Here is a 25,710-nt window from a genome sequence, read left to right on the forward strand (position 1 = left end):
AAACTCACGATCGGCCAGTGCCTTCTGCTCCAGCCTACACGCTTTCGAAAAAAAAAACTTATAATCGGGCGTTCCCTGAGGCTACACCAAGAATATGGAACTCCTTCCCACCCGCCATCACAAGAATCCCCTCTCTGGCACGCTTCAAAAAGGAGGCCAAATCCTTCCTCATGGGTAAATTCCTTGACTAATCCCGTTTCACAACCACCCCATAGACTACTGCCTCCATCCTGCGACCTCGGCCCACCAAGAAATCGGAGTCCGTCCTCAACAATTGTATTATTGGCTATCCTTGTATCGTGTTTTCCCTCTTGCATCCAGCACCGCCTCCCCCCTAATTTACAGTATTCTTGTGTTATCCTTCCTATTGTTTGACCTCGAATCTGGGGAACTGGGTTCGAGTCTCAGCAGGGACGCTCAACATCCTGTGATTCTGGGCAAATAACTTAATCTCCCCGTGCCCGACACATTGAATGTGTCCTCATGTAATGCAACTGGTGCTCATGTAAAGTGCCTTGATTCCTTGGGGGCGAGTTTACGTTATATATAAAAGTAAAAATAAAAGTAACGGCACGGATGATCCAAAATTGATTGTAATGTGGCTGAGGTTCATTTCCAGTCACTGAGTCTAATTCGAGCATTTCATCTGTCTCTTGTTGCATTGTCTAAGTACATTTACTTGCATTGAAGGGGGATGCCCAGACAAGGGCCACAATTTTGCTGCACCATTGGACTGAAGCGGCTTCTTACTTATGAGCCCGAGCAAGATTGCAAATGGAGTAGGATCGCTCGCGTTCCCATTCTGATGGGACCTGGCTTGGCAGCGCGGTCCAGCATGTCACTTTTAGGACAGGGCCATGACTGATGTGCATGTGGATGATACCCTTATGAAATATTAGTTTATCTGGCACAGTGCCTAAACTGGTGATATCATATAAGACACAGAGCCACGTAGACCAGGGAAAAATTTACGTTAAGCAGGGGTTAATTTGCAAGATTTTGGGAGTTCTGCCCTTGTGTTTGAAAATTGATAGGAGGATGCGTTTTGCACGAAAGTACATCTCTAAATGACAGATTTATATTTTATGTAATAAGCGTAATTTCCTGGAATTTTCATGCAATTTTACACATCCCTATATCTGAGAAGGAAGCTTTAATTCATCTGACTCAGGTTCCTAAAAGCATTTTACTCTGGAATCATTGCAACAGCCACCTCTGCCTGGTAAGTAATACCCAAAAATCTCTACACCAATCAAACGAAATCATAACTTGGCATTAGCTGTCAGTAAGGCAAGTATTGCGACTCAACACTTCATTGCAAATTAGTCCCAATCTCTATGGTGCCCATTCACAGATCAGGTGATTTAGGAAGTCTGGTAGTTAGAAGTGGACTCTTGGTTACAAACAAAAGACCCAAATTATAGGAAATACTCACCATTCGCGATGTTATAGTCGCTTTTTGCTTTGAATGCCTGGTCCAGCTTGCCAGTGATATTCATATACTCGCGGACGAGCAAATTGGCTAGAAGCATTGCCAAGGTTTGCTCTGCACATCCAGTGGGCATCTGAACAAGGTCATTTAAATACTGCGCGGAGAGTCCAATTGGGTCACCTGTAAGAAAGTGGGAGAGATACCTTTGAGACAATTTTATCTGTTTTGCCCTCGGAACACGTGATTGCTAGTAAACTGCCCCCAGACGCAGAAGTCTACTGACCAAAAAATAATCATATTTTCCAAATACACAGGGCCAACTTGTTTGTCCTTAGGCTAAAAAAATTGAGATCAACTCACAATCCCTTCCGGGGATGTTTCCCAGGGGTGGGAGCCTGGATTTTATGAGGATTGCCTTACCCTACAGTCTGTGGATGGCTATCTTGTTGTACACTGTGCAGTTGGGCATTGGGAGGGACTAACCTGAAGGAGTCTGCCAAGTCCGACAACTTGCAAATTTGCGACATCTTTTTTTAAACTTTGCAAATTTTCTCACTAGTGAAGTCTGCTGCAGTGAGCAAAAGATCGCTTTGTGTACATAATGCGATTATGATTTAATATAGGATTATTTATTGTAATGCAAGCCTACATAGGAGAGAGGGCGGCTCAATAAACAGTCAACAGCATGAGGTGGAAGGGAGCCCAAGTCCTTTCTTTGTATATTATGAAGAACTAATAGTGAAAGTTCTGTAGACAGCTACATTGCCATTCCAAAGCTAGAAAGAGTCTCTTCAGCTTCTCCTGGTAGCAGTAATGGTTATAAAAATAAAATGCAACGTTTATCATTGTACCGAAAGTACATTTTATAAGCATCATTTGAAAACAATGATAAATTGTGGCTAGCAGGCACCCGGCAAGATATGCTAAACACAGGCAGTCGCGATCATTTGTGGTCAGAAAGCTGTGGCTCGAGTAGAAAATTTACTCGAGTTGCAGTAAAATCAACTTGAGAAGCAGCGCCCTCTGGGGCACGTGCGGTGCCGTTCGCGCTGATATTTTTAGCATGGAACGAGCTCCCGGCACTAAATATCAGCGCAAGCTCTCAACTGCACAGGCATGTCTGATGTGCACATCTGCAAAATGAAACTACTTATATGTCCTGTCAGCCTGTGTGAGGTTGTAGTGAAATGATGTAAAGAAGCCACAGGTGCACGTTCTGTAGTAGTGTGCTATAAATCAACAGCGGCGGCTAATCCAGTTTATGGCGGAGGAGTACCGCTGCACCTGCCAACTCCTTTAAAAACTTGAAAAATAAAATTATAATCAAATGGGTTTAAACCCTGTTTTATTATTGTTTATTTTTCTTCTGTGTGCTGAGTCTTGGGGGTGGGACCAGGGGGTACCAGTACTGAAGAGGGAGTGGTTTCACCAGACGTCTCAAGTCAGCCAAACTGTCATGCGCACTGAAGCTCTCTCCAACCCGAGCTGTGTTGCCGGGTTGGAGAGAGCAGACACAGACTCCCAGTCTGTCTGAGGGCAACAATTCACGGCGCTCAGGCAAATCCTGAAGCAGCTCTCATGCATGAGAGCCAGCCACGGCAAGTAAGAACGGTGGGGCAAGGTGAAGGGAGATTTCGAGAGACGGTCACAAAGGAAAATGTATTATTTATCTGATTTTACCTCGTGGTTGTCTTTCGAAAATACCCCTCATCTGCCCCACCACCCCACCTCTCTTTCCTGCAGCAGCCATGTCTGATGAGAGCAGCTTCAGGATAGGCCGCAGAACCACCTGGGAGCCTGTGCCTGCCTGGAGTGGAGCCAGAAGAGCGCATTGTATATATATAATTGCAAAATATAAACATTAAAAAATGTAGAGGATGATATTTCTGCATTTACCATGTGGAAATTATTAAATGGTTTGCCTAAATCAGGTATAATTTCGTTTATATGCCTATATGTAATATAAATGTCCCATTCCTATGGATTTAGGACAGACCAGTATCAAGTTTAACAACATTCTAATATGGCTGCTACTCTAATGAAGCCCTGGATGTGGTGCAGTAGTCCTTTGTTTATGTTTATGTTACTGTGATGTTGTCACTTTCTTTATGTATATATACTTTATTGAAAACAAACAAAAATGACCCGTGAAGGAGCTCTGCTCCGAAACGCGTCGGGCTAGGATTTGTCATTAATGCAATACATTAATTTACCACGCAAAAACGGATTTGGGCTCGGTTCTTTGGTTTTGTAATTACCAAAGGTTGAAGGAATGTATATATATACATGTGATCAAGGGCTTCTGAGCCCGAAACGCGTCATTGCTGTTTACCTGCACTAATAAAGAAATCGTTTGCCAGATCCTGTGGTCCGCCTCCTGCTTCGCCGGTCCGTGGGGATTGGAAGTGGCTTCTGGAGTGTTCCTGCATAAATATATATATATATATATATATATATATATATATATATATATATATATATATATATATATATATATATATATATATATATATACATATATACATGGCGGCATTGGCGAAAATAAAATAATGCACTGAGAAAAATTTGGGTCCACGTTTGTCTGTTCGAGTCTTCTGAAATTGAACGTGGTGAGGCGAGTTTTGGATATATATATATATATATATATATATATAATATATATATAACGACGACGCGTGGTGTGGTCGTCTTGCCTCACGGGTCGGGGCTAGTTCAGTAGTCGACAATCCTAATCCTTTTCCGTAGTGACAAAAGAAATCCAGCCTCACCAACAGGCCCGTATTTTGATCAATCGATGCTTTATTTGGGAAAAGAAAACCGGCGTGTTTCGATCTGCTTCGGTCTTGGTCAAAATGCGTCAGTTCTCTTTTGCCAAATAAAGTATTGATTGATCAAAATACAAGCCTGTTGTTGAGGCTGGATTTCTTTTTTCACAGTGGAAAAGGATTATCATTGATCGATCTATCTATCTATCTATCTATCTATCTATCTATCTATCTATCTATCTATCTATCTATCTATAAAAAAACGAAAAAAGTAAGGGACAGAGAAAGGTGCAAACTGGGCACCCAGAATTGACACCCCAGGGATGCTGCAATTCTTAGCACCATCTGGAATAGAGAGTTGTTCTTAATTTGTGCACAACTGTGCATAGTTTTGATGTATGCCTCCTGGACTTGCTTGTAAAATGTAGCAGTTATTCCCGACACGAAAACCAAGGTGAAATCGTGGCGGTAAGTTTTCACTTCGTTTCACTGTGACTTACCAAAAAAAACTCAGTAAAATGGTCAACTTGCAGACAAAAAATAAGCGAAGATTTACTATTGCGCACAGAAAAACTTTGCAATTGGTAAATTTGTAGAAGAAGATTCTGTATAAAATTTCTAATACGGCTGAGTTAGATTAGAGTGGAAATGATTTCACTGTGTGGTGGCTAGTTTCCTGATTGTGACATTAATCTTCGTTTTTTGTAGGGATGTTGAATAAAAGTTCCTAACAACTATGACTAGCAAAATTTTACAAACTTAGCAAATCTTTTCTGATGAAAAAGGTGCATTAGGCATAATTAGAAAATTATTTCATTTATTCTACATAAACTACACTTTTGAGGGACTGGTGATGCAGAAGAAGTTAGGTGGCTCTTAACATTACATTGTGAATTACAATATCATGATTTTTAGGTCTCGAGCTAGACAATCCATGTTTGATTTTAATAAAATTCTATTTAGATATTATTCTTACAGGGCTTTCAGTCAGCTCTCTTAACCTTGTTGTCTTCTGTTCAAATATTATTTCAGCCCACCATTACACATGTCATGGGGGCAGAGGGGCGGGCCACAAAAGCAATGTGATGGAATTCTGCTCTTGCAGTGTGCACTTACACAAGTACCCTTGTACAGTTTTACAAAAGTTGGCAGCCAAGGTCAGACACACTGGCTTTGCCAGTGCTTGTTAATTCATTGAGAAATTAGTGATCACGTGAGAACAAATTATTCTCGCGTGATCACTAATTTCTCAACGTGGAAGGACTTGCCCCTATGCGAAGCATTACTTTCCAATCTCTATAGTGATAAGAGACAAAATCCTCAAAGAATAAAATGAAATCCAGGCTGTGAGAGGAAGCATTCCAAACGCTGACCAGATTAAATGACGCATAGTCGTTCAGGGGGTCATCGCTATATGCTAATATCTGTTGTCCAGAGGAAGGTCTTAAGGAGTAAACGACAAAAGACCGAAACGTCAACTATTGAGTCCATTTCTTCGTTTGGTATTAATTTTGCAAGAGACCTTCAGTTTGAAAAAAAACGGAGTCATTTGTTATTCATTTCTTAGATTGAACTTTTGTTCCAATGTATTGTAGGAGCAATTTGTTAATTCCTTTTTCATTTGAATGCATTTGATTCATTTCAATGGTTAATATGTACCCTTTGAATCTATGAACTAAAACATATATAAAAGTAATATCTTTTGATAAAAAAGTTTTCCAGTGTTGCTGTTTCTTTGCTGTTTTGCTTTATTGCTCCTTTTTTGTCTTAGAGCTAGACAAATAAAATAGTTGTGAGCAGATACCAATTGCATTGGAGCAGACCAACTGATATGATATGAGTAACACTGTAGTCTGACTTCTGTTAAATATCTTTCTAAGCAAATTCCCCTGCCGGCACCTGATCCAGTTCAACATCTTCGAACAATTCCTGCGAGGTGACATTTAGACAGTCTGAAGTTTTATAACTCGCCCCTCCATTACCCCAATCCAAAAAAAACCCACACAGGCCTTACTTACCCACACAGGAAACAATGATGCGGGCTGAGTCGTTCACAATCTGTGGATGGGGGTTTACATTAATGGACTGGGAAACGGGGCCGTCTGTAATAAAACACACATGGAAATAGATTTAACCAAAATGCACGTTCAGACCCCATCCCTATGTCTTTTATACCCACTGACACATACATGCCATGCCAAACTTTTAGAAGAGGAAAGAGGGAGCTCTTAAAAACAAGCATTTGTAATGCAATCGGTCTCGCCTTTGGGACCTTGTATGCATTTAGCTATGCAGCACATTAGCATGGGTGCTGAAACATATACTGTTCTTTAACATGGATTGAAAGTAAGCACCAAACTGCGTGGCGCGCCAGGTATGGGAGCACATGGAGCGAAATATTGCCTTTCAGAGGGAAATGGTATAGTCCAAAGCTCTGTTTTTAATATAAAATCAGAGCCTTCGGTGGTCCTATCACTAAAAATACAAGATTTGAAAAAAACATTATTGTCGACAGGTGCTTGTGGAAGACCATTTCTATGGACTGGAATCTAGGGAATACTAAAGTCATTCTGGTATTTTACTGACCTCTGCTGGTCATTTTCTATCATTACAGTTAAATAGAGACAGTTGAACAGAAATAAAAGTCCCTTAGTGGGAGCAGCCAAGTCCTAGGGCTGATCTCCAGAGCCCACAAAGCACATACACATATAAGTATATACTAAAGTATATAAGTATATACTAAAATATACACAAGAGGTCTCGAATGCTCGACCTAAAAAATAATCATGAGAATGCACTAGACTTCTATTGCGGCCTGCCTCGGGTCTACTGGCCTGTATATAGGGTGACCAGGCATCCCGGATTTGCACGGACAGTCCCGGATTTGCACGGACAGTCCCGGTTTTTCGGCAGCTATCCTGGCAGATTTCAGGCAATTAAGCTCATGTCCTGGTTTTTAGAGAGGGTCGGCGGAAAAAAGGTAGGAGGTATGTTTTTATGTTTTGCAAACCAGGGATAGTTAGCAGTGGTTATAAGAAAGCAATTTAATTAACAGGGATGCTACTGGCTTTAAAATCAGCACTTTATGTATGTTCTTACTGCCTCTTCTGTAATTCTCAGCTAAGAAGCGCTGTCATTCTATGCGGTAGGATGAAGTCAAGTTGTAGTCCTTCTTCTATTTTTGGGAAATGTCCTGGTTTTTGGCTTTAAAATGATGGTCACCCTATCTGTATGGGACTTGCAAGTGTGCTCATTACTTATTCTAGCCCTAAACTTAACCCCACCATAACTCCACATCCAAAAGTAACCACAGCAACCATATAAATTAAATATGCACCCCTTTATTAGCTTCTATGAAGTAACATGGAGAAGCATATGTTTATCAAGTACAACTTTTTTCTAGTTGCACAGGCACTACTTTTGTGACACAACTTTGTTTCACTACTCTTTTTTCCCTCTACATCTTCACTGCATACCACAGAGCCACTGACGTTAGTCAGCGAGAGTGCATAGTTTACCATTTCTAAAGGTGCAAGCCGAACCTTCCCAGCATGCCCCTCGGAGTCGGTGCTCTTAATGGGCTGGTAACTGTCCACCTTTGCATCAGGGAGACAGCCCTACACTGCCCAGCACGACAATGACAGCCTTTTAGAGTCAGCAAGCAGCACATATGTGTAGCCAGGCAGCCCTCTGACCTTACACGAATCCTACCTTTGGAGCAGAGCAAAGCACCCTGGGTCTCTTCTCGTGCGAGGCCTTCAGCCTGTTCAGGAGTAAAACAGGGGGAGAGAGGAAGTTAAAAGATGTAGTAACGTCATCTGACAAGTCATACACTTCTTCCATCCAATGATGTGCCACCATTGCGATCAAAGGCCAACAGGTTCACCTTCTGTCACATTCCCTAAATACACCTAGCCTGGCAGTAGAGTGGCCACCTTGCTGCAGGACACTCTTTCAACCCTTAACTTTTCACTTGCAAATCATTGTTTTCATAAATGTTTGTCTAATTAGTTTCATGGAAACAAAGACTAGGCCACCCAGAATGCATTAGGATAGTTCACAAAAGTTTAGCACAGGAAACAGTGTCCATAATGACCTGGAGGGAGGTGTTCACACTATCCGGCAGCCACTTACACCGTTGCAACCAAGCACACCCACCTATCACAAGGCAGACACAACAACAGCCCACACACAGCCCTTCTACACAGAATGTGGTGTGCCAGGGGCCCCACCTTGGGATCAAGAGTGAAGCTGTTTGTGGATAGCTCCTACAGTGGCCAGAAGAATCACTATTGTTTATTCAGTTTTTTTTCTGGAATTTCACCACAGAGCAACACTAGGTACTTTTTTTTTAGACCCTGTGAGATTCAAGTGACTTACCCTGAATCACAGGATACTGAGATGTAACAGAGGTTCAAACTTACTCCCCCATGTTTCAAAGTCGGATGCTCTAGCCAATAGGCCACATCTCCTCCCTGAGGGCTATAGTTTTAATACTGACCTAGAAACCCTTCCCACTTAAAGCCCCAGGTCCCCATGTGGGTTCAGTCCTTACAAAAACAAACAGTGGTCTGATCACGGTGTCTTTATACTGGATGCCGCTGGCCCCTCCGCTGCAAGCGCTGTTGGGTTTGGTCTCCGCAGTCACCGATATATTTATGCTCCCTAAAAAGAGCCATGAACAGTTTTAGTGGGGGGGGGACATGAAGAAGCAGACAACAATGAAGCTAAAAAAGGGGAAACAAAACAACAAGCCACTCAATTCAACCAGAATGCCCGAGAGGTCTCCATGAACCAATGAACCCAGGTTACCGCTACCCCACTCCAAAAAGTAGGCTGCAATCACTTTTTTTGCTGTTTTTTATAGAGGGTGAACTTGACCCGAAGGTACTGGAGTGTTTTCCATGAGCACCAGTTACATTACACTTTGACATTCCACATGACTGGTCCGGGTTCGTGCCATATAAATCTCTCCACCCTGGTTTAAACTCCCAAAGTCAACTTGATCTTGCTACAAAGTTCACCATCATACTCCACTGCTCTGTTTCAGATCCGTCTAAGATGTGGCGTATCATGATGGGCTGCGCTGGCGCAGCGCAGACGCGCACCTTTTGTTAGGAGCCTGTAGTGTATAACGTAAATTCATTGAATCGGATATTTCTCCAATTTAATGTAACATTTTAGAAAGAACAGCTCAGAAACTGAAAGGGGCAAACCCTCAGCCGCAGTTTGTCCATAAGAGCTGAGGGCCACACACCCTCACTTTTTGCCCCCAAAAAAGAATGCCTGTCAGGCTTTGCAAAGATCAGCCTGACAAACTATTTTTTTTTAAGGCCAGGCAGCCAGGAGCTAGACGTGCACTAAATGAGCAGGACACAGGTCAATGTGTATGTGGCCCCCCTGGCCGACTTAGTAAGGCCATACGGGTTTACCCCGATATCCTACGCTGATGACACCCAGCTGATGTTCCCCTTCAAAACCTTCTCACCTGCCCTGCAAAAATCCTTCGCGGAAGGCATGAGGGCTGTGTCATGCTGGATGGCTGAGAATTGCCTGCAATGCAACGTGGGCAAAACAGAGGTGTTACTGTTTGGGGAGGCAGCAACACTCTGGTCTGGGGATTGGTGGCCCACAGAATTAGGACCTGTTCCGGTCCCAAAGCAGACTGTCAAAAACTTGGGGGTGTTATTCGATCAAGCCTTGACTTTTAAACATCATGTCGACCAAGTTGCTGGCACCTGCTTCAGAGCCATTGGACTTTTGAAAAGGGTGTTTCCTTATATACCCGATGGTCACAGGAAAACCCTTGTCCAGGCACTGGTGATCAGTAGATTGGACTACTGTAATGGCCTTCTTTTGTCAACCAATGAAGGCCAATTAAAAAAACTACAAGTAGTCCAAAATACGGCGGCGAGGCTTGTTCTCAACCTTCCATCCAGAACTCCCTCCCGCCCTATACTAGCTAAACTTCACTGGCTGCCAGTGCGGCAACGCACAAAGTTCAAAATTCTGTGCACCATTCATAGGTCTCTGATAGGAAAGGGTCCTAAATATCTGACAAAAGCTTTCCTTCCCTACGTGCCAGGCCGATCACTTCGATCGAGTAATCGGTACCTATTACAGGTCCCTAAAATAAAAAAATCCCGCCAGGGAGGTCGCGCTCTGGCATATGCAGGACTCACCCTTTGGAATGCCCTTCCCCTTCAACTCAAACTCATCACCAACCACTTATCTTTTCGTAAAAACCTCAAAACCCACCTTTTCACCACCATTTAATCAGTTTGTGTTTTACCTTTCTGTTTATGACTAGCCCGGGGTTAAGCACTCTTGTTCCATCTTAAGCGCAGAGATATCCCTTCGGGGATCTATTCAGGCGCTATAGAAGCACATAAAATAAATAAATAAATAAAATAAGGTTGCCTGAGCTGAACTTTGCGGCGTTGAACTTGTCACAGCTCCTGTGGGCGTGGCATCTTCAGCCTGGCAAAGTGCCTCAAAGCTCTCCCCTGGTGATGAGGGAAAGCATCACTGATTGCTTCAGACTTGCTTGGAAGCTTCAGTTCTAAACCCTGAAGTGCCCAGGGCTGAGAATTAATCACTGACACCTCCTCACAGAGTGGGGTGGGTTCAGTAAATCTTACTGACCCAATCGCATTTTTAGACGAGAAGAGACTGCTGCCTTCCTTCACAATGAGGGGAAGCAGCTGGTCCAAAATTCCTGGGACCTCTGTTGCTGAGCTGCACAGGCAAGTGGGATTTAAAAAAAAAAATGTTTGACGCATGTGTGCATGCAAGAATACATGGGAGTGAGGGTTGCGAATGGATATGTGTGTGTGTGTATGTGTATGTGAGTATGTCACCCCCTTCTTCTTCTTCCACGGTTGCTAAAAATCTTGGGATAAAAATTGATAACACCCTCTCACTGAAATCCCAAATTACAGGTCTCACCAGCACTTGTTTTGGTCTGTTAAAAATGCTGCGCAAATTCCTTCCTCTGCTCCCTTTGGTCCACAGGCAGCTGACGGTACAGGCTTTAATTTGTTCCAGGCTTGATTACTCCAATGTCCTCTACCTTGGCTTGCCAGACTACCTCCTGCACAGACTTCAGGTAGTCCAGAATTCCGCGGCAAGGGCCATTTTTGGCTTACCCCTCCATGCTAGGGCATCGGAGTTGCTTCTTTCCCTTCACTGGCTTCCTGTCAGGAAGCGGATTACATTTAAGGCTCTTACATTGGCCCATAAGGCACTCCATTCGGTAGGTGCCTATTATATTCAGAAACGGCTTTCTTTCTATAAGCCCACTCGATCTCTTAGATCTGAATCTCTTGGCCTGGCAACTGTTCCACCCATTAGGAGAGTCAGGATAGGTGGCCGCTCGTTTAAACATCTCGCCCCTAAACTGTGGAACTCCCTTCCCGTCGATCTGCGCCGCATTCCCAATCTGCTGGCCTTTAGAAAGGCCTTGAAAACATGGCTTTACACTCAATAACTGGTATGTTTCCTGTTTCCTTATCTCTCTTTTCAGCCATGGGTCAGAAAGCGCCGGGACACTCCTTGGAGTAGCTGTGTGCTATATAAGACACCTATTAACATAACATAACATATGTATGCGAGTGTGTGTGAATGCATGGGTGTGAGTCAGTGTTTATGTGTGCATTTGTGTCCTATCCATCACCCTCCCTTTTATAAGTACTGGCCACTACTGCAAACTCTGCTCGCAGTTTGTAGTAGTAAAGTTTGAAAATAAAGCTGTACCTCAGAGAAATATCTGGTTAAATCAATTCACTTTACAGACTGTAGATGTGCTAGAAATGGACTTGTAGGTTGACTAGGGTGTAAGCCATGGTCAAGCAGCAAACACAATCCGAGCCAGGGAAGACACAAGTAAATCCTAAATGAATTGGTGCTAATCCTCTAGTAGCATGGCACAGAGCAGTCAGGCTTAACTTAGAGGCATGTGTAAAGTATTTGTGCAACACTTCAAACAGTAACGCAGTGAAAACACCACAAAAAAAGATTGTTCATCAGGTAAAAAAAATACATCTTGATTTAATAAGTATAGCAAGACCGAATGACATAAACCCAATAAGTAAAACTGGGAATATTGAATTTTAAAGTTTTAACTAACAATAGCGTCAAGAGCACAAAGTGCTATTGGGGATATCGGGTCGCGTGAGACCGGGATGAATTTCAGGCTGACCACAATGGAGACCGGGCTAGCTACAGGTTACCAGTTTGGCATTCTGAATCAATGTTAAATACTGGTTGCGGAGCGCTGCGTGGATACCCATTGAGGATTCATTGCACAGCAAAGGCAATGCATCTGTTCCAAGATACAGCAAGGCTGCAGTGTGAGGTCCTGTAGCATCGACGTAGAGGATCTGGTGTTGGGGCTTGCGATGTGAAGACCAGTGTTGAAGATGTGTTGCGCAATCGAGACAATATGTCGGTTCCAATGAGCGGTGAAGCTTCGTCATTGTCTTCGAGGCTGCCATTAACGGCGGATGCGTGAAGGTTACACTGGGAAAAGTGTTGTGCAGTGGCGGTTCCGAAGACGATGCATTGAACCCAAGATGCGGGTTGCAGCAGCGATGTGAGTTAATTGTGATGGGTCCAATTCCACAACGCACCAATGCATCAGTTCTGTTCGAGGATGCATCACTTAACCGAGCAGATGCATTGGTTCTGCTGAAGAATGCATCGCACTGCAGAGGATGCATCAGTTCCACAGAGAAAACACCTTAGACCCACTTCCAAGAGTCCAGGGCTGGGGTGGTTTCACTTTGCAGGGTAGATTCATAGATGGCAGAGTCCCTAAGACTTCCGATCAGGAGACCAATCAACTATCCCTTGGAGTCGCTCTGGGTTCTGGGTTCAATGATGCAGGTCTAGTCCTTCTCGCCCAGGCAGAGGGCAACAGGCAGCAGGTCAGAACAGGAAAGCAGAAGTCCAGCAGAGTGCAGTCCAGCAGAGTGGTAGTCCTTCAGCAGCACAGCAGCATTTCTCCCTGGCAGAGTATCCACAGGTTCGAAATGTACTGTAGTGGTGGTGTCTGAGGTCCAGTACTTATACCCAATGATGCCTTGAAGTGGAGGAGACTTCAAAGACAGGCTTTTGTAGTGCACAGAGGCCCTGCCCTTCCTGCCCCGGATCGTGACTCACTACAGAAGGGTATACAGCCCTTTGTATGCAGACAGGAAACAGCCTATTCAGGTGTAGGTGAGGCTGTGCTCAGCCCCCCCATCCTTCCAGGAGGGCCCTTCAAGTCATACCTCAGCTCCCATTGTGTATGGCTATTAATGGTGCAGGGTTTTTGTTAAAATAAAACCTGCTCAAATTGAACCCTCAGTAACATTTATTAACAGTGTGCTGTGAAAAATAATGTGGTAAAGTGGACTAACGCGAAAAAAAATGCTATTGCGTAACCACATTGTAAAGCACTGGACTGGGCCGCAAATGTTTTTGGACAAAATGAAAATAAAAATACTAATGCTGCTTTTGTGCACGTTATTAACGTTTGCTAGGAAAATAATATTTAACATGGGGTGGGCATGGATAGATGCAGCATTGGGTTGGTGCGTAGTGAAAAAGCATTACAAGTGAATAATAATGCCTGTGTTTGTTTTCCATAGAAGCACGGTTTTCTGTTCTGCATGAAGTTATGGGGTTAATGGAATAAAAAAATAAATGCTTGAAAAATAAAAATTCGAAAGCAAAGGGAAAGGTGGACAACGATTGTCCTTCAAGAATCCTGAGTTCCTGCCAAGAACTTTGCGTGAAAAGGCAATTTTATTGATCAAGTGGAGGAAACGCTTCCCCTGGAAAGGCACGAGCGGCACAAATGTTATACAAAGTTTGCTACATAACTGGCATGAAGGAAGAGAACATTTTGATAGTGGCTTGAATTGTCTTTCTTGGGGTGGAAGCTGACGTGATGAATAAATAAAATAATGTGACATTTAGGGCCATATGTATCATCAACCTGATCTGCGATTCTCAAATAGCGATTTTTAAGAAATTGCATTTTTTTGGCGATTTCCTAAAATTCCTTAATTGCTATTAGCAAATTGCTGAGATTCTTCCTGGCTGTGCACGTCTAAGGCTACCCTGCCACCTTCATTGGAGCACAGAGCAGCACTACCAGGACCAGACTCCGCCCACCTGGGCGCGCTGCACAGACCATGCCTGATCAGCAGCTGCACCCCAAGACTGCACATGCTGATGGCCCTATGTTTCAGATGAGAATCTCCTTGTAGCACTCTATGGGGACTCAGGGGTCTTCTCTGTACGCTGACTCAAGATGCATGAATGACCCATTGGTCCGCGCGTTCCTCTTTAAGAAATCAAAGTATGTGGGCGGGACCACCTCTATTCAGACATTCTAGGCAGAAGGGACTGATGGGAGCTCCCCATGGGTCTCCCCATTCATCCCACATGGCACCAATACCTGTTGCTTTCACTTTTCAGCTCACCTGGTCAGCCATTACCTGAGTACGGACAACGTAAAGCGACAGCAATGCCCCACAACCGCAAATGAAAAATTGTTCTCCAGTCGTGAGCAGTCAGCAGCAGAGGGTAAGAGAAAGATGAATTTTCAGAGATTTTTATAATCCTTGACATAAAAATATGGTTGAAAAGGATGCATAGGCAATTTTCTAGACTCCTACTTTTTTTTTCTTATTTAGTTTTCTGTTATAGCAGACACAAATCTCCATCACAGGCGACATCCGCTTACCTTATCGGGCCCAGACTAAACTACAAAGAGGAAAGCCAGGATAAAAATTCATCCAGCCGAAAAATATTGTGCCCGGAAAGAAGGGTGCCAGATGGCCCCTCCCTGGAATTCTGTATGAACCATAGCTAGATAGGGCTGTTCCATGTTCTCAAGAACATCCGTTCTTCCCAATATGAAGTACCACTGAGCCACCAGGAGAAGAGGCGCTAACACGTCGTACCAAGGATGTGGCATAACTGCCAGAGCTGCCGACTGAGGAGCTGGGAAACCAGGGGGAATATTTACAAGGAGCTAGTCATTTTTTGACGCAGCTACTCCGCAATCAGTGCTCCACACCGCTCCATAATTACAATCTGACACATTGGGCCCAAAGCATCAGTTTGAGGAGGCCTGAGCCACATTATATCTGCACCAGTTATAATGTATGCAGGGTAGGCATTCCCACGTTAAAAGCCACGTAGAACTGACGCAGTGAAATTTACAACTTTTCACTGCGTCACTCTATGACTTGACTGCGTCAAAATCCCTACGCCTTCTCAAACCAGGCGTACGGTTTGACGCAGGGTTTGTAACATGGGATTCGCCTCCGTGTTCTGACGCGCTGCTGGAGTTGCATCAGTCTTACGACCAATTCCAGCTATGCGTCACTTTAGCATCAAAAGATGCGTCAGAATTTAGGACTCACCCATGAATCCTTGCGCCATGGAGCACAGTATTGTGTCAGTTCTTGTAAATATGCCCCCAGGTTCGAGTCTCGGCATCGGCTCAGCATCCTGTGACTCTGGGCAAATAATTTCCCTGGGCCTACCAAAAAACGAATGTCTCCATGAGTAATGTAAGCGGTGCTCATGTAAAGCGCTCCAATACCTTGTCGGGTCGGTGCTACATAAAACTGCAAAAAATAACAGTAAATCCTTTTCTGCTCCTGCAGCCTGAGCTCTGCAATGCCGAGTGGGCCATTGTGTCCTAAGGGACCAAGATGCAAAAAGTCGCTGGGGGCCCATCTGCCTCCCACAAACCCTCAGGATTCTAATAGCGAGCAGCCGCGGCCGGCAGTGGGAGTACCTGCAGGGAGGTGACGTGGGGAGGGGGAGGTGAAGGGTGGGGGGGGTAGTAATGTATGGATAATGGAGTTTTACAGGTAAGTAAACATTTAAATAAATAAAACGAATTTCGTTGAGTGCACTGCATCCCCAAATGCAAAAAGGGTAGCAACCTACTAAGTTTGTTAGCGCTGAAGGAATAGGTAGCTGTGGTCCTCTCGTTTTGACAGATACACGCGTTGTCGACACTGATAAATTGAGCGTTGTAATCTGCGGAAGGTGCCAGAGTCAGCTCGACCTAAGAGATGGAGATTAAAAAGAACACCCCCTCAATGATTAGCTTGTAAAATGCTCGGAGGGAGTAATCCTTTCCTGCCTTGCACAGCCCGCCAGGAGAAACTTACAAATGCACATTGCTCCTGATAGTTAAAGGCCGTGACCTTGAGAATACAGTCTTCTCCTCGGACCAAGGTGGGACCCATGTTGTAGTCAACGAAAAAGTACTGGAAGACGGTGAGACCCTTGGGCTCGTCCAGGGCGCCAAATCCGCTGGTGTAGGAGTTGCAGGGCACATCGCATACCCATGTTGTGATGGTGTCGGGCACCTTTCTCGATAGTTCCGCTCTACCAGCAGAGCTAATACAAAAGATAAAACAAAGAGAACTGATGAAGGGGAGTTCAATACTCCAACTTCTACACAATCAAAACTCCACTTGCAGTAATAAAATTAAGGGTGGGCGTAGTTCGCGAAGTAGCACTACACGTAGCTACGCAAAGTGCAGTTCGCACTACGTGAGCTTCGCGTAGTACTAAGCGAACTGCGTAGTAGCATGTTCGCACTGTGCAAGATGTTGTTTTCAATGATTGCACAGTGTGGATAAGCATCTGGCACTGTGCAATCATTGAAAACGGCATCTTGCACAGTGTGAGCTGTTCTTTTCTGTCGCTCGAGTAGATTTTTACTCAACGCGGACTGGTAGTTTCTCATCGCGAGCGGTAGTGAGCATACGCGACCACCCGCAGTGAGAAACCTGACCTCCCCGCGTTGAGAATCTCGCCGGGAGGTTTATTTTCTATGCTCGCGATTGGCAACTTGATGTTGCTGATTGTCAACAAGGAAAAAGTCTTGCGAGAATGTCATTTTGCTTGCTCGTGGTCGCCAACCTGACGCTGAGGACCGCGAGCAAGCAAAAAATGACCGCTGCACTACGCTACGCATGTTTGCACTGTGCTACGTGCAGTTCGCGTAGTGCGAAGCTGCGCAAACTTCGCAAACTACGAGAGCGTAGCGTAGTGCTTTGCCCAGGGTTAAATAAAATACAAAAAAACGAACATATTCTAAAAGATAGTGCTGAAAACAGCAACCTGAGCTGCAAGGTACCAGCAGTTAGGCAAGAAACGCTCCCCCCCAAACAAACATCTACCACATGCAAAATCAGGGGAGCCCTGAAACACCCACCACATGGACAGCATCACTACCTACGATCATCACAACTTCCATAAAAATAAAAAATAAAAAACAGGACTACAGAAAATAATGGCTCGCAGGGGCAGATTTACAAGCCCCTTGCGCCACTTTTGGGTCACTTTTCCCATGTTAAAACAGATGCAAAAGTGGCGCAAAGGGCTTGTAAATATGCCCCGCAGTGCGCAACTGGCACCCCTGGATAGGATAATAGGGTCAAGAATGAAATTACTCAAATTCGCAACAAACAAGCATTGGCAAAGTCAACAGATTGGCCCTGCAAAGCTGGCGCTATGGTCATCCTATTGCAGGCATATGCTATAGAAATTAGAAGAAAAAAAATCAGAAAATATGCTGCTGTCTGTGCTTGACACCTACTCCACTACAGATGCTGCGAGAACCCTGCAACATGCACTTAGGTAAACGGATTGCCACCCGCAGGCCTCAGTTTGACTGCTTGTTCAATTCCAACACCTCATAGGTGCACGTGGGAATAACGTCATGAATGGAGCACAAGGCAGCTCCTACGCAGGGATACTCAGAACCCCAGTCATTGGTAGATGTTGTTATTGGGCACCTCGAATGCATATTTTGCCCCATAGAGTATGTATATGTACTTCCAGTCTGCATTTTCCTCTTTTTTCATTTGAAAACTGGCACCTGTGGAGCTGTACAATGTCATCAAATGAGTCTTGTAGCCTCGCTGGAAGTGACATGCTGGTGCCGGTGACGACAGATCCTTCTAACTGTGATTCCACAGTCACCGGATCTAGAGATGCTGAGAACTGGTCTCAGTTTTTGTGAATGATTTTAAAAAACAAATCTTCAGATTTTGAAACATGCTATTGGCCAATTCTCAAGATTTGAGCCCCGTGGCACATGTCACTGCTTATGTTTTTTACAGATCTTCATGCGTGCGTGTCCATAGCGTGGATGATGATCCCTGCTAAGCTTAGGCACCCTGGGGTACTCGGTGACAAAGACTACAATGTTCGTGGTCCCACCGACAGGCAAATCAAAATCGCTCTCGAAGTCGAGGACTTGTCTCAGAACTAGGAGGCATATTTTCAGTGGCCAGAGATAACTATCGCTGTCCGCGTTTAGCAATAGATTTTTTATCGCAGGAAATTATCGCCATGCTGGCTCTGTGTCAACAACGCATAGCGCAATGGCGATAATTATTCCTGCGATAACGGTGTTTTCCATGGATCATCGCTGGTTTTCCAGCGACGTTCAATGGAAAACGGCGATAACACCACAGGGTCCTATCAGCATAATTCACCCCCTATGTTGTGAATAGGTAAGTCTGGATTTTAGCAGATGTTAGTTTTTGGCGAAAACCGCGGTTTTCGCCAAAAACTAACATCTGCTAAAATCCTGAGGGCCAGTGACACCCACTTTGCATCTCATTAGCGATGTAAAGCGATGCGTAGGTAAAACGGCTGCTAACATGTGCTAATGCATGTGAGCACCGGCTTGCAAATAGGGCGATAAGATTATCTCTGCTTTTTTGGCTTTCAAAGCCAAAAAAAGCGGTGATAAGGCCCTTGTTAATATGTCCCTAGGTTTCCTTCCTCTTAGAGGAAACAAAAACCTAATTAGAACACCGCTCTTCTTGGCATCATTGTGAGACACCCAAGAGGGAAAAGGATCCCTCATTGTTCTTGTCAGTACTAGCGCCTTCATTGAAGCCTAAGAAGAGGTTCCTTAGGGGTCTGCCTCCGAAATTGAGCCTCCCAGGAGGTGAAGCTAGCTATCTTCTTGGTCCCTCTATATAGTATGTCCAATTCTGTCTCCAATGAGTCTATCGCACGGGCACCTCTGCCTTCCTGTGGTGCCATTTTAACTTTGGCATTCTTGGTCTCGACCTTATCTTGGTCTTGACCCCAGATACTGGCACCGTCAGCCGTCAACCTTTACCCCACCTTCCACAAGACTAAAGACACTTCAAAAATGATGCTCAAATTCAATGACTTTGGCAACAGTGTCCTCCGCGACCTTTCTTTGTAAAAATTTAGAAAATCCAGTTAGCAGCTAGGGAGAAGACAAAGCAATATGGATTGCGTGTCAGGTTACAATAGCCTATATACAGTTTACAAAGATATAGTTCCTAATGGGTGTAGATCTTCTATTAATAACTCTAAAGGGGAGATTTTTTATACGTGATATTAATAACACACTATTGATAGATCATATATCAGGAATGGTAATGTAACACCATACTGTGTTTGCTTCAGGCCTCTTCCAGTGGATCCCCAGTAATAGACCTATTTTGATTCTACTCCTCTTCCCCCACCAGCCAGGCAAACACCTCCTCCAAGATTAACACAACCAGGTACATGTCACTTAAGGACATGTACCTTAAGTGTGTGACATGTTCTGGTAGGGACAAACAGCCATTTTGGTTTCCCACTACTGTGAGACTGCCCTCCCATAGGAATGCTTTGGGGGTTCCCTGATAAGTGTTTCAGTGGTAAATCCTGATATGAGAGGAACTGCGTGGTCCAGTTTGGTATATTCGGAATAGTGATAATAAATGCTATGCAATGGTGTGCGCAGATTTATTATAACTATTTTAGAAATGCCACTTTTAGAAGTTTATGAATGGGGGGGTTTTGTCCTACGGGTCCTGGCTGGACTACAGTATTAGAAGAAAAAGGAGAGGTGTCAGGGCTCGAGTTTATAACACCAAACTTATTTATTCAGCTGGTGTGAACCTTCCTTCCAATGATTCAGGAGGGTATGTATTTGTCATACATTAACTTAATCCAAGTACATTTAATCTTTGTACAATTCTTAGAGTGAAGAAACATTCCTTCAACTGTGGACACATTTTAAACACATTTTTACATCCATTACAGTGCTTTCAATATATTCAAACACAAAACAAAGCAGAGAAAATTTTTCATCAATATTTACATTTCAAATAAAGAAAAAGAGCTATGAATCAAGTACACCTAAGCTCATTCAGGTACATTTGTTTATGAAATAGATTGCCCTATATTTATGTGTGCGTCGTTTTTAGACAGCCAGATAGCCGACGCGTTTCCAAACCCTTCTTTAATCACTGGGGTTCTTCATCAGGGCTGGGCTGTGTACCTATGGTGTAAGATTTAAGGGACATTTAGTATCTCCTTTTCCCCAAACTGCTTCATCCAATTAAAAAACAGGAAAAACCTTGCCATTGATTTTACCTGGTCTCGCATGAATGTTGTGAGCTGTTTTCTAGTTGGGGCATCAAGTAAACCTTAAACTTTCACCACTACCTGTAGGAATTAGAGGTAGGGACAAAATGTAAGATTTTAAACTTCTTTACTACTTCCTATCTCTAATCTACTTATGAGGCACTGGCACTTACTTGTGTGTGTGATCGTGTTAATCCTTCACTACATCGGTGACCTTTTCTAGAAGTTTGGTGCGCGTTCCGCATGGGTAATTGTTCTGTGAAGTCAGAAGTTAAATATCAATTTGTGTCCAGAAAAACTGCTATACTTATGTATGTGACGGTTGTCTGTTCCGCTTACTTGTACGTGTTGCGGCGAGGGACCCACGCGTTGCTATATTTAGTGCCTGGTTGTTCAATTATCCACTTGGCGATACTTCAAAGTTCTACAATGAAAGGGGGGGGCACAACATTGGTTGCCGTTACTGCGCGGTCACGTTTTATTTAGTTTAAACCTTCGGTTTATATACCGAGGGAAACTTACCCTGTATTGTGTCTACGGGTGCCGCATCCTGGGGTCTGCACGCTGCGTGACTCTCACTCCATTTGCCGATGTTCGGAAAGGATTCCAACGCTCAGCAGAACGCGGTTTCCCATTTAAAAATGCTGCTCGGCATTGTGGGATATGTAGTTTTAAGGATTTTTTGGCATTTGTTTACATAATGGCATTAAAAGATGTAGTCATTGCTACAAGTGCAGTGCTCTGATTCTCATCTCATCAGAGTGTATTAGTTTTGGGGATAGGCGGGGTTCACAGGGGCCTCAATAGTTAGACCTTTGTAATTCGGACATTTCGTTCAGGCCATCAATCACGCAATTAAATTTTAGAATTAAATATGCTTCCTTTTGGAGTAACATGGTATCGATATTTCCTCCTCTTGGGGGGATTTTCATTGCTTGTAGTATGGTCCATTTAAAGTCTGTCTCATTGTGACTATGTTCCACAAAGTGCTGGACCATGGGTGCGGACAGCACTTTGTTTTTAATTCTCGATCTGTGTTGGGCTATTCGTTGGTTAGCTCTTTGTGTGGTTTTCCCTATGTACAGCTTGGGACAAGGGCACATGACTGCGTATATGACGTTGGTCGTTTTGCAGTTTGAGAATCCTTTGTGTATCCATTTTGTGTTATTGAATAAGAACTCTTCACCTTCAATTGTGTTGGGGCAAGAAACGCACGAGCCACATTTATGGTGGCCGGTTACGGGAGGTAGTTTCCATAAAGTGCGCAGGTCAGTTTTGGCTTGGCTGGTGCCCAGATCGGCTCTAACTATGTGCTGTGCGATACTTCTATTCTTCCTTAGGGCAAACAATGGCTCCTCCATTGGAACTTCCGAGTTCTTGATTAAATGCCAGTTCTTTCGAATGATTGATTTTAACTTATTCGTGTAAGGCCCAAAAGTGGTGACACATATTGGCCTCTCGAGGGGTTTGATTTCCTTCATTGGATTCAGTAATTCCTCCCTTGGGGTGTTCCATGCCCGTGTGGTGGAATGTTTCAAAAGTTTATGAGGATAGCCTCTCCGTTGCAATTGATCCCTTAGTATCTCCGAATGGATCAAGAAATCTTCCTTCCTGGAACAATTTCTTCGGATTCTCAACATTTGTCCGTAGGGCAAATTGGATTTTAGACTTTTGGGGTGATAGCTTGCATAGTGCAGGATCGTGTTTTTATCGGTATCTTTGCGGTGCAAGGTAGTTGTCAATTTGTTATCATAAGGAAAAACCACCACATCGAGAAAAGTCAAAGATGTTTTGCTGTATGTTACTGTGAACTTTATGTCTGGATGTCTAGTGTTGAGCCACTGATGGAATTGGGTAAGCATTTCTTCAGACCCTTTCCACTGACACCAGATGTCATCAATGAAACGATACCATTTGGTAATATTCTGTTGGAAAGGATTATTCCGGTAGATGTAACGCTCCTCGTACAGGGACATGAAGAGCACCGCCATTTCTGGGGCATAAGGACACCCCATGGCGGTGCCCTTCACCTGCACGTAGACCGTGTCCAAGAACCGGAAGTAGTTCCTTTTGAGTGCTATTCTCGCCAAGTCGATAATAAAGTCCGTGGGGACTCTATGTGGTATTATCTCGACACACGACCCAGACCACATATATTACCAAATGGTATCGTTTCATTGATGACATCTGGTGTCAGTGGAAAGGGTCTGAAGAAATGCTTACCCAATTCCATCAGTGGCTCAACACTAGACATCCAGACATAAAGTTCACAGTAACATACAGCAAAACATCTTTGACTTTTCTCGATGTGGTGGTTTTTCCTTATGATAACAAATTGACAACTACCTTGCACCGCAAAGATACCGATAAAAACACGATCCTGCACTATGCAAGCTATCACCCCAAAAGTCTAAAATCCAATTTGCCCTACGGACAAATGTTGAGAATCCGAAGAAATTGTTCCAGGAAGGAAGATTTCTTGATCCATTCGGAGATACTAAGGGATCAATTGCAACGGAGAGGCTATCCTCATAAACTTTTGAAACATTCCACCACACGGGCATGGAACATCCCAAGGGAGGAATTACTGAATCCAATGAAGGAAATCAAACCCCTCGAGAGGCCAATATGTGTCACCACTTTTGGGCCTTACACGAATAAGTTAAAATCAATCATTCGAAAGAACTGGCATTTAATCAAGAACTCGGAAGTTCCAATGGAGGAGCCATTGTTTGCCCTAAGGAAGAATAGAAGTATCGCACAGCACATAGTTAGAGCCGATCTGGGCACCAGCCAAGCCAAAACTGACCTGCGCACTTTATGGAAACTACCTCCCGTAACCGGCCACCATAAATGTGGCTCGTGCGTTTCTTGCCCCAACACAATTGAAGGTGAAGAGTTCTTATTCAATAACACAAAATGGATACACAAAGGATTCTCAAACTGCAAAACGACCAACGTCATATACGCAGTCATGTGCCCTTGTCCCAAGCTGTACATAGGGAAAACCACACAAAGAGCTAACCAACGAATAGCCCAACACAGATCGAGAATTAAAAACAAAGTGCTGTCCGCACCCATGGTCCAGCACTTTGTGGAACATAGTCACAATGAGACAGACTTTAAATGGACCATACTACAAGCAATGAAAATCCCCCCAAGAGGAGGAAATATCGATACCATGTTACTCCAAAAGGAAGCATATTTAATTCTAAAATGTAATTGCGTGATTGATGGCCTGAACGAAATGTCCGAATTACAAAGGTCTAACTATTGAGGCCCCTGTGAACCCCGCCTATCCCCAAAACTAATACACTCTGATGAGATGAGAATCAGAGCACTGCACTTGTAGCAATGACTACATCTTTTAATGCCAGTTCTTATTCAATAACACAAAATGGATACACAAAGGATTCTCAAACTGCAAAACGACCAACGTCATATACGCAGTCATGTGCCCTTGTCCCAAGCTGTACATAGGGAAAACCACACAAAGAGCTAACCAACGAATAGCCCAACACAGATCGAGAATTAAAAACAAAGTGCTGTCCGCACCCATGGTCCAGCACTTTGTGGAACATAGTCACAATGAGACAGACTTTAAATGGACCATACTACAAGCAATGAAAATCCCCCCAAGAGGAGGAAATATCGATACCATGTTACTCCAAAAGGAAGCATATTTAATTCTAAAATTTAATTGCGTGATTGATGGCCTGAACGAAATGTCCGAATTACAAAGGTCTAACTATTGAGGCCCCTGTGAACCCCGCCTATCCCCAAAACTAATACACTCTGATGAGATGAGAATCAGAGCACTGCACTTGTAGCAATGACTACATCTTTTAATGCCATTATGTAAACAAATGCCAAAAAATCCTTAAAACTACATATCCCACAATGCAGAGCAGCATTTTTAAATGGGAAACCGCGTTCTGCTGAGCGTTGGAATCCTTTCCGAACATCGGCAAATGGAGTGAGAGTCACGCAGCGTGCAGACCCCAGGATGCGGCACCCGTAGACACAATACAGGGTAAGTTTCCCTCGGTATATAAACCGAAGGTTTAAACTAACTAAAACGTGACCGCGCAGTAACGGCAACCAATGTTGTGCCCCCCCCTTTCATTGTAGAACTTTGAAGTATCGCCAAGTGGATAATTGAACAACCAGGCACTAAATATAGCAACGCGTGGGTCCCTCGCCGCAACACGTACAAGTAAGCGGAACAGACAACCGTCACATACATAAGTATAGCAGTTTTTCTGGACACAAATTGATATTTAACTTCTGACTTCACAGAACAATTACCCATGCGGAACGCGCACCAAACTTCTAGAAAAGGTCACCGATGTAGTGAAGGATTAACACGATCACACACACAAGTAAGTGCCAGTGCCTCATAAGTATATTAGAGATAGGAAGTAGTAAAGAAGTTTAAAATCTTACATTTTGTCCCTACCTCTAATTCCTACAGGTAGTGGTGAAAGTTTAAGGTTTACTTAATGCCCCAACTAGAAAACAGCTCACAACATTCATGCGAGACCAGGTAAAATCAATGGCAAGGTTTTTCCTGTTTTTTAATTGGATGAAGCAGTTTGGGGAAAAGGAGATACTAAATGTCCCTTAAATCTTACACCATAGGTACACAGCCCAGCCCTGATGAAGAACCCCAGTGATTAAAGAAGGGTTTGGAAACGCGTCGGCTATCTGGCTGTCTAAAAACGACGCACACATAAATATAGGGCAATCTATTTCATAAACAAATGTACCTGAATGAGCTTAGGTGTACTTGATTCATAGCTCTTTTTCTTTATTTGAAATGTAAATATTGATGAAAAATTTTCTCTGCTTTGTTTTGTGTTTGAATATATTGAAAGCACTGTAATGGATGTAAAAATGTGTTTAAAATGTGTCCACAGTTGAAGGAATGTTTCTTCACTCTAAGAATTGTACAAAGATTAAATGTACTTGGATTAAGTTAATGTATGACAAATACATACCCTCCTGAATCATTGGAAGGAAGGTTCACACCAGCTGAATAAATAAGTTTGGTGTTATAAACTCGAGCCCTGGCACCTCTCCTTT

General features: G+C 43.6%; 1 protein-coding gene across 4 annotated transcripts in view; it reads right to left on the minus strand.

The window, feature by feature from the left end:
• Positions 1-25,710, minus strand: part of LOC147706548 (ovostatin-like) — a 256,365-nt gene that overhangs the window by 84,124 nt on the left and 146,531 nt on the right. For 2 of the 4 annotated variants that reach the window (XM_086933013.1, XM_086933011.1), the window contains exons 19-24: positions 16,380-16,611; positions 16,153-16,273; positions 8,753-8,862; positions 7,909-7,960; positions 6,216-6,299; positions 1,436-1,612 (exon numbers count right to left, since the gene is read on the minus strand). In XM_086933013.1, coding sequence (XP_086789139.1) covers positions 1,436-1,612; positions 6,216-6,299; positions 7,909-7,960; positions 8,753-8,862; positions 16,153-16,273; positions 16,380-16,611 — 776 coding nt within the window. Of the gene's footprint in view, positions 1-1,435; positions 1,613-6,215; positions 6,300-7,908; positions 7,961-8,752; positions 8,863-16,148; positions 16,274-16,379; positions 16,612-25,710 lie in introns of all 4 variants that reach the window. The other 2 variants (XM_086933012.1, XM_086933010.1) reach the window with 1 other exon arrangement.

The sequence above is a fragment of the Lissotriton vulgaris genome, chromosome 7, assembly GCF_964263255.1.
Source record: "Lissotriton vulgaris chromosome 7, aLisVul1.2, whole genome shotgun sequence".
Classification (NCBI taxonomy): domain Eukaryota; kingdom Metazoa; phylum Chordata; class Amphibia; order Caudata; family Salamandridae; genus Lissotriton; species Lissotriton vulgaris.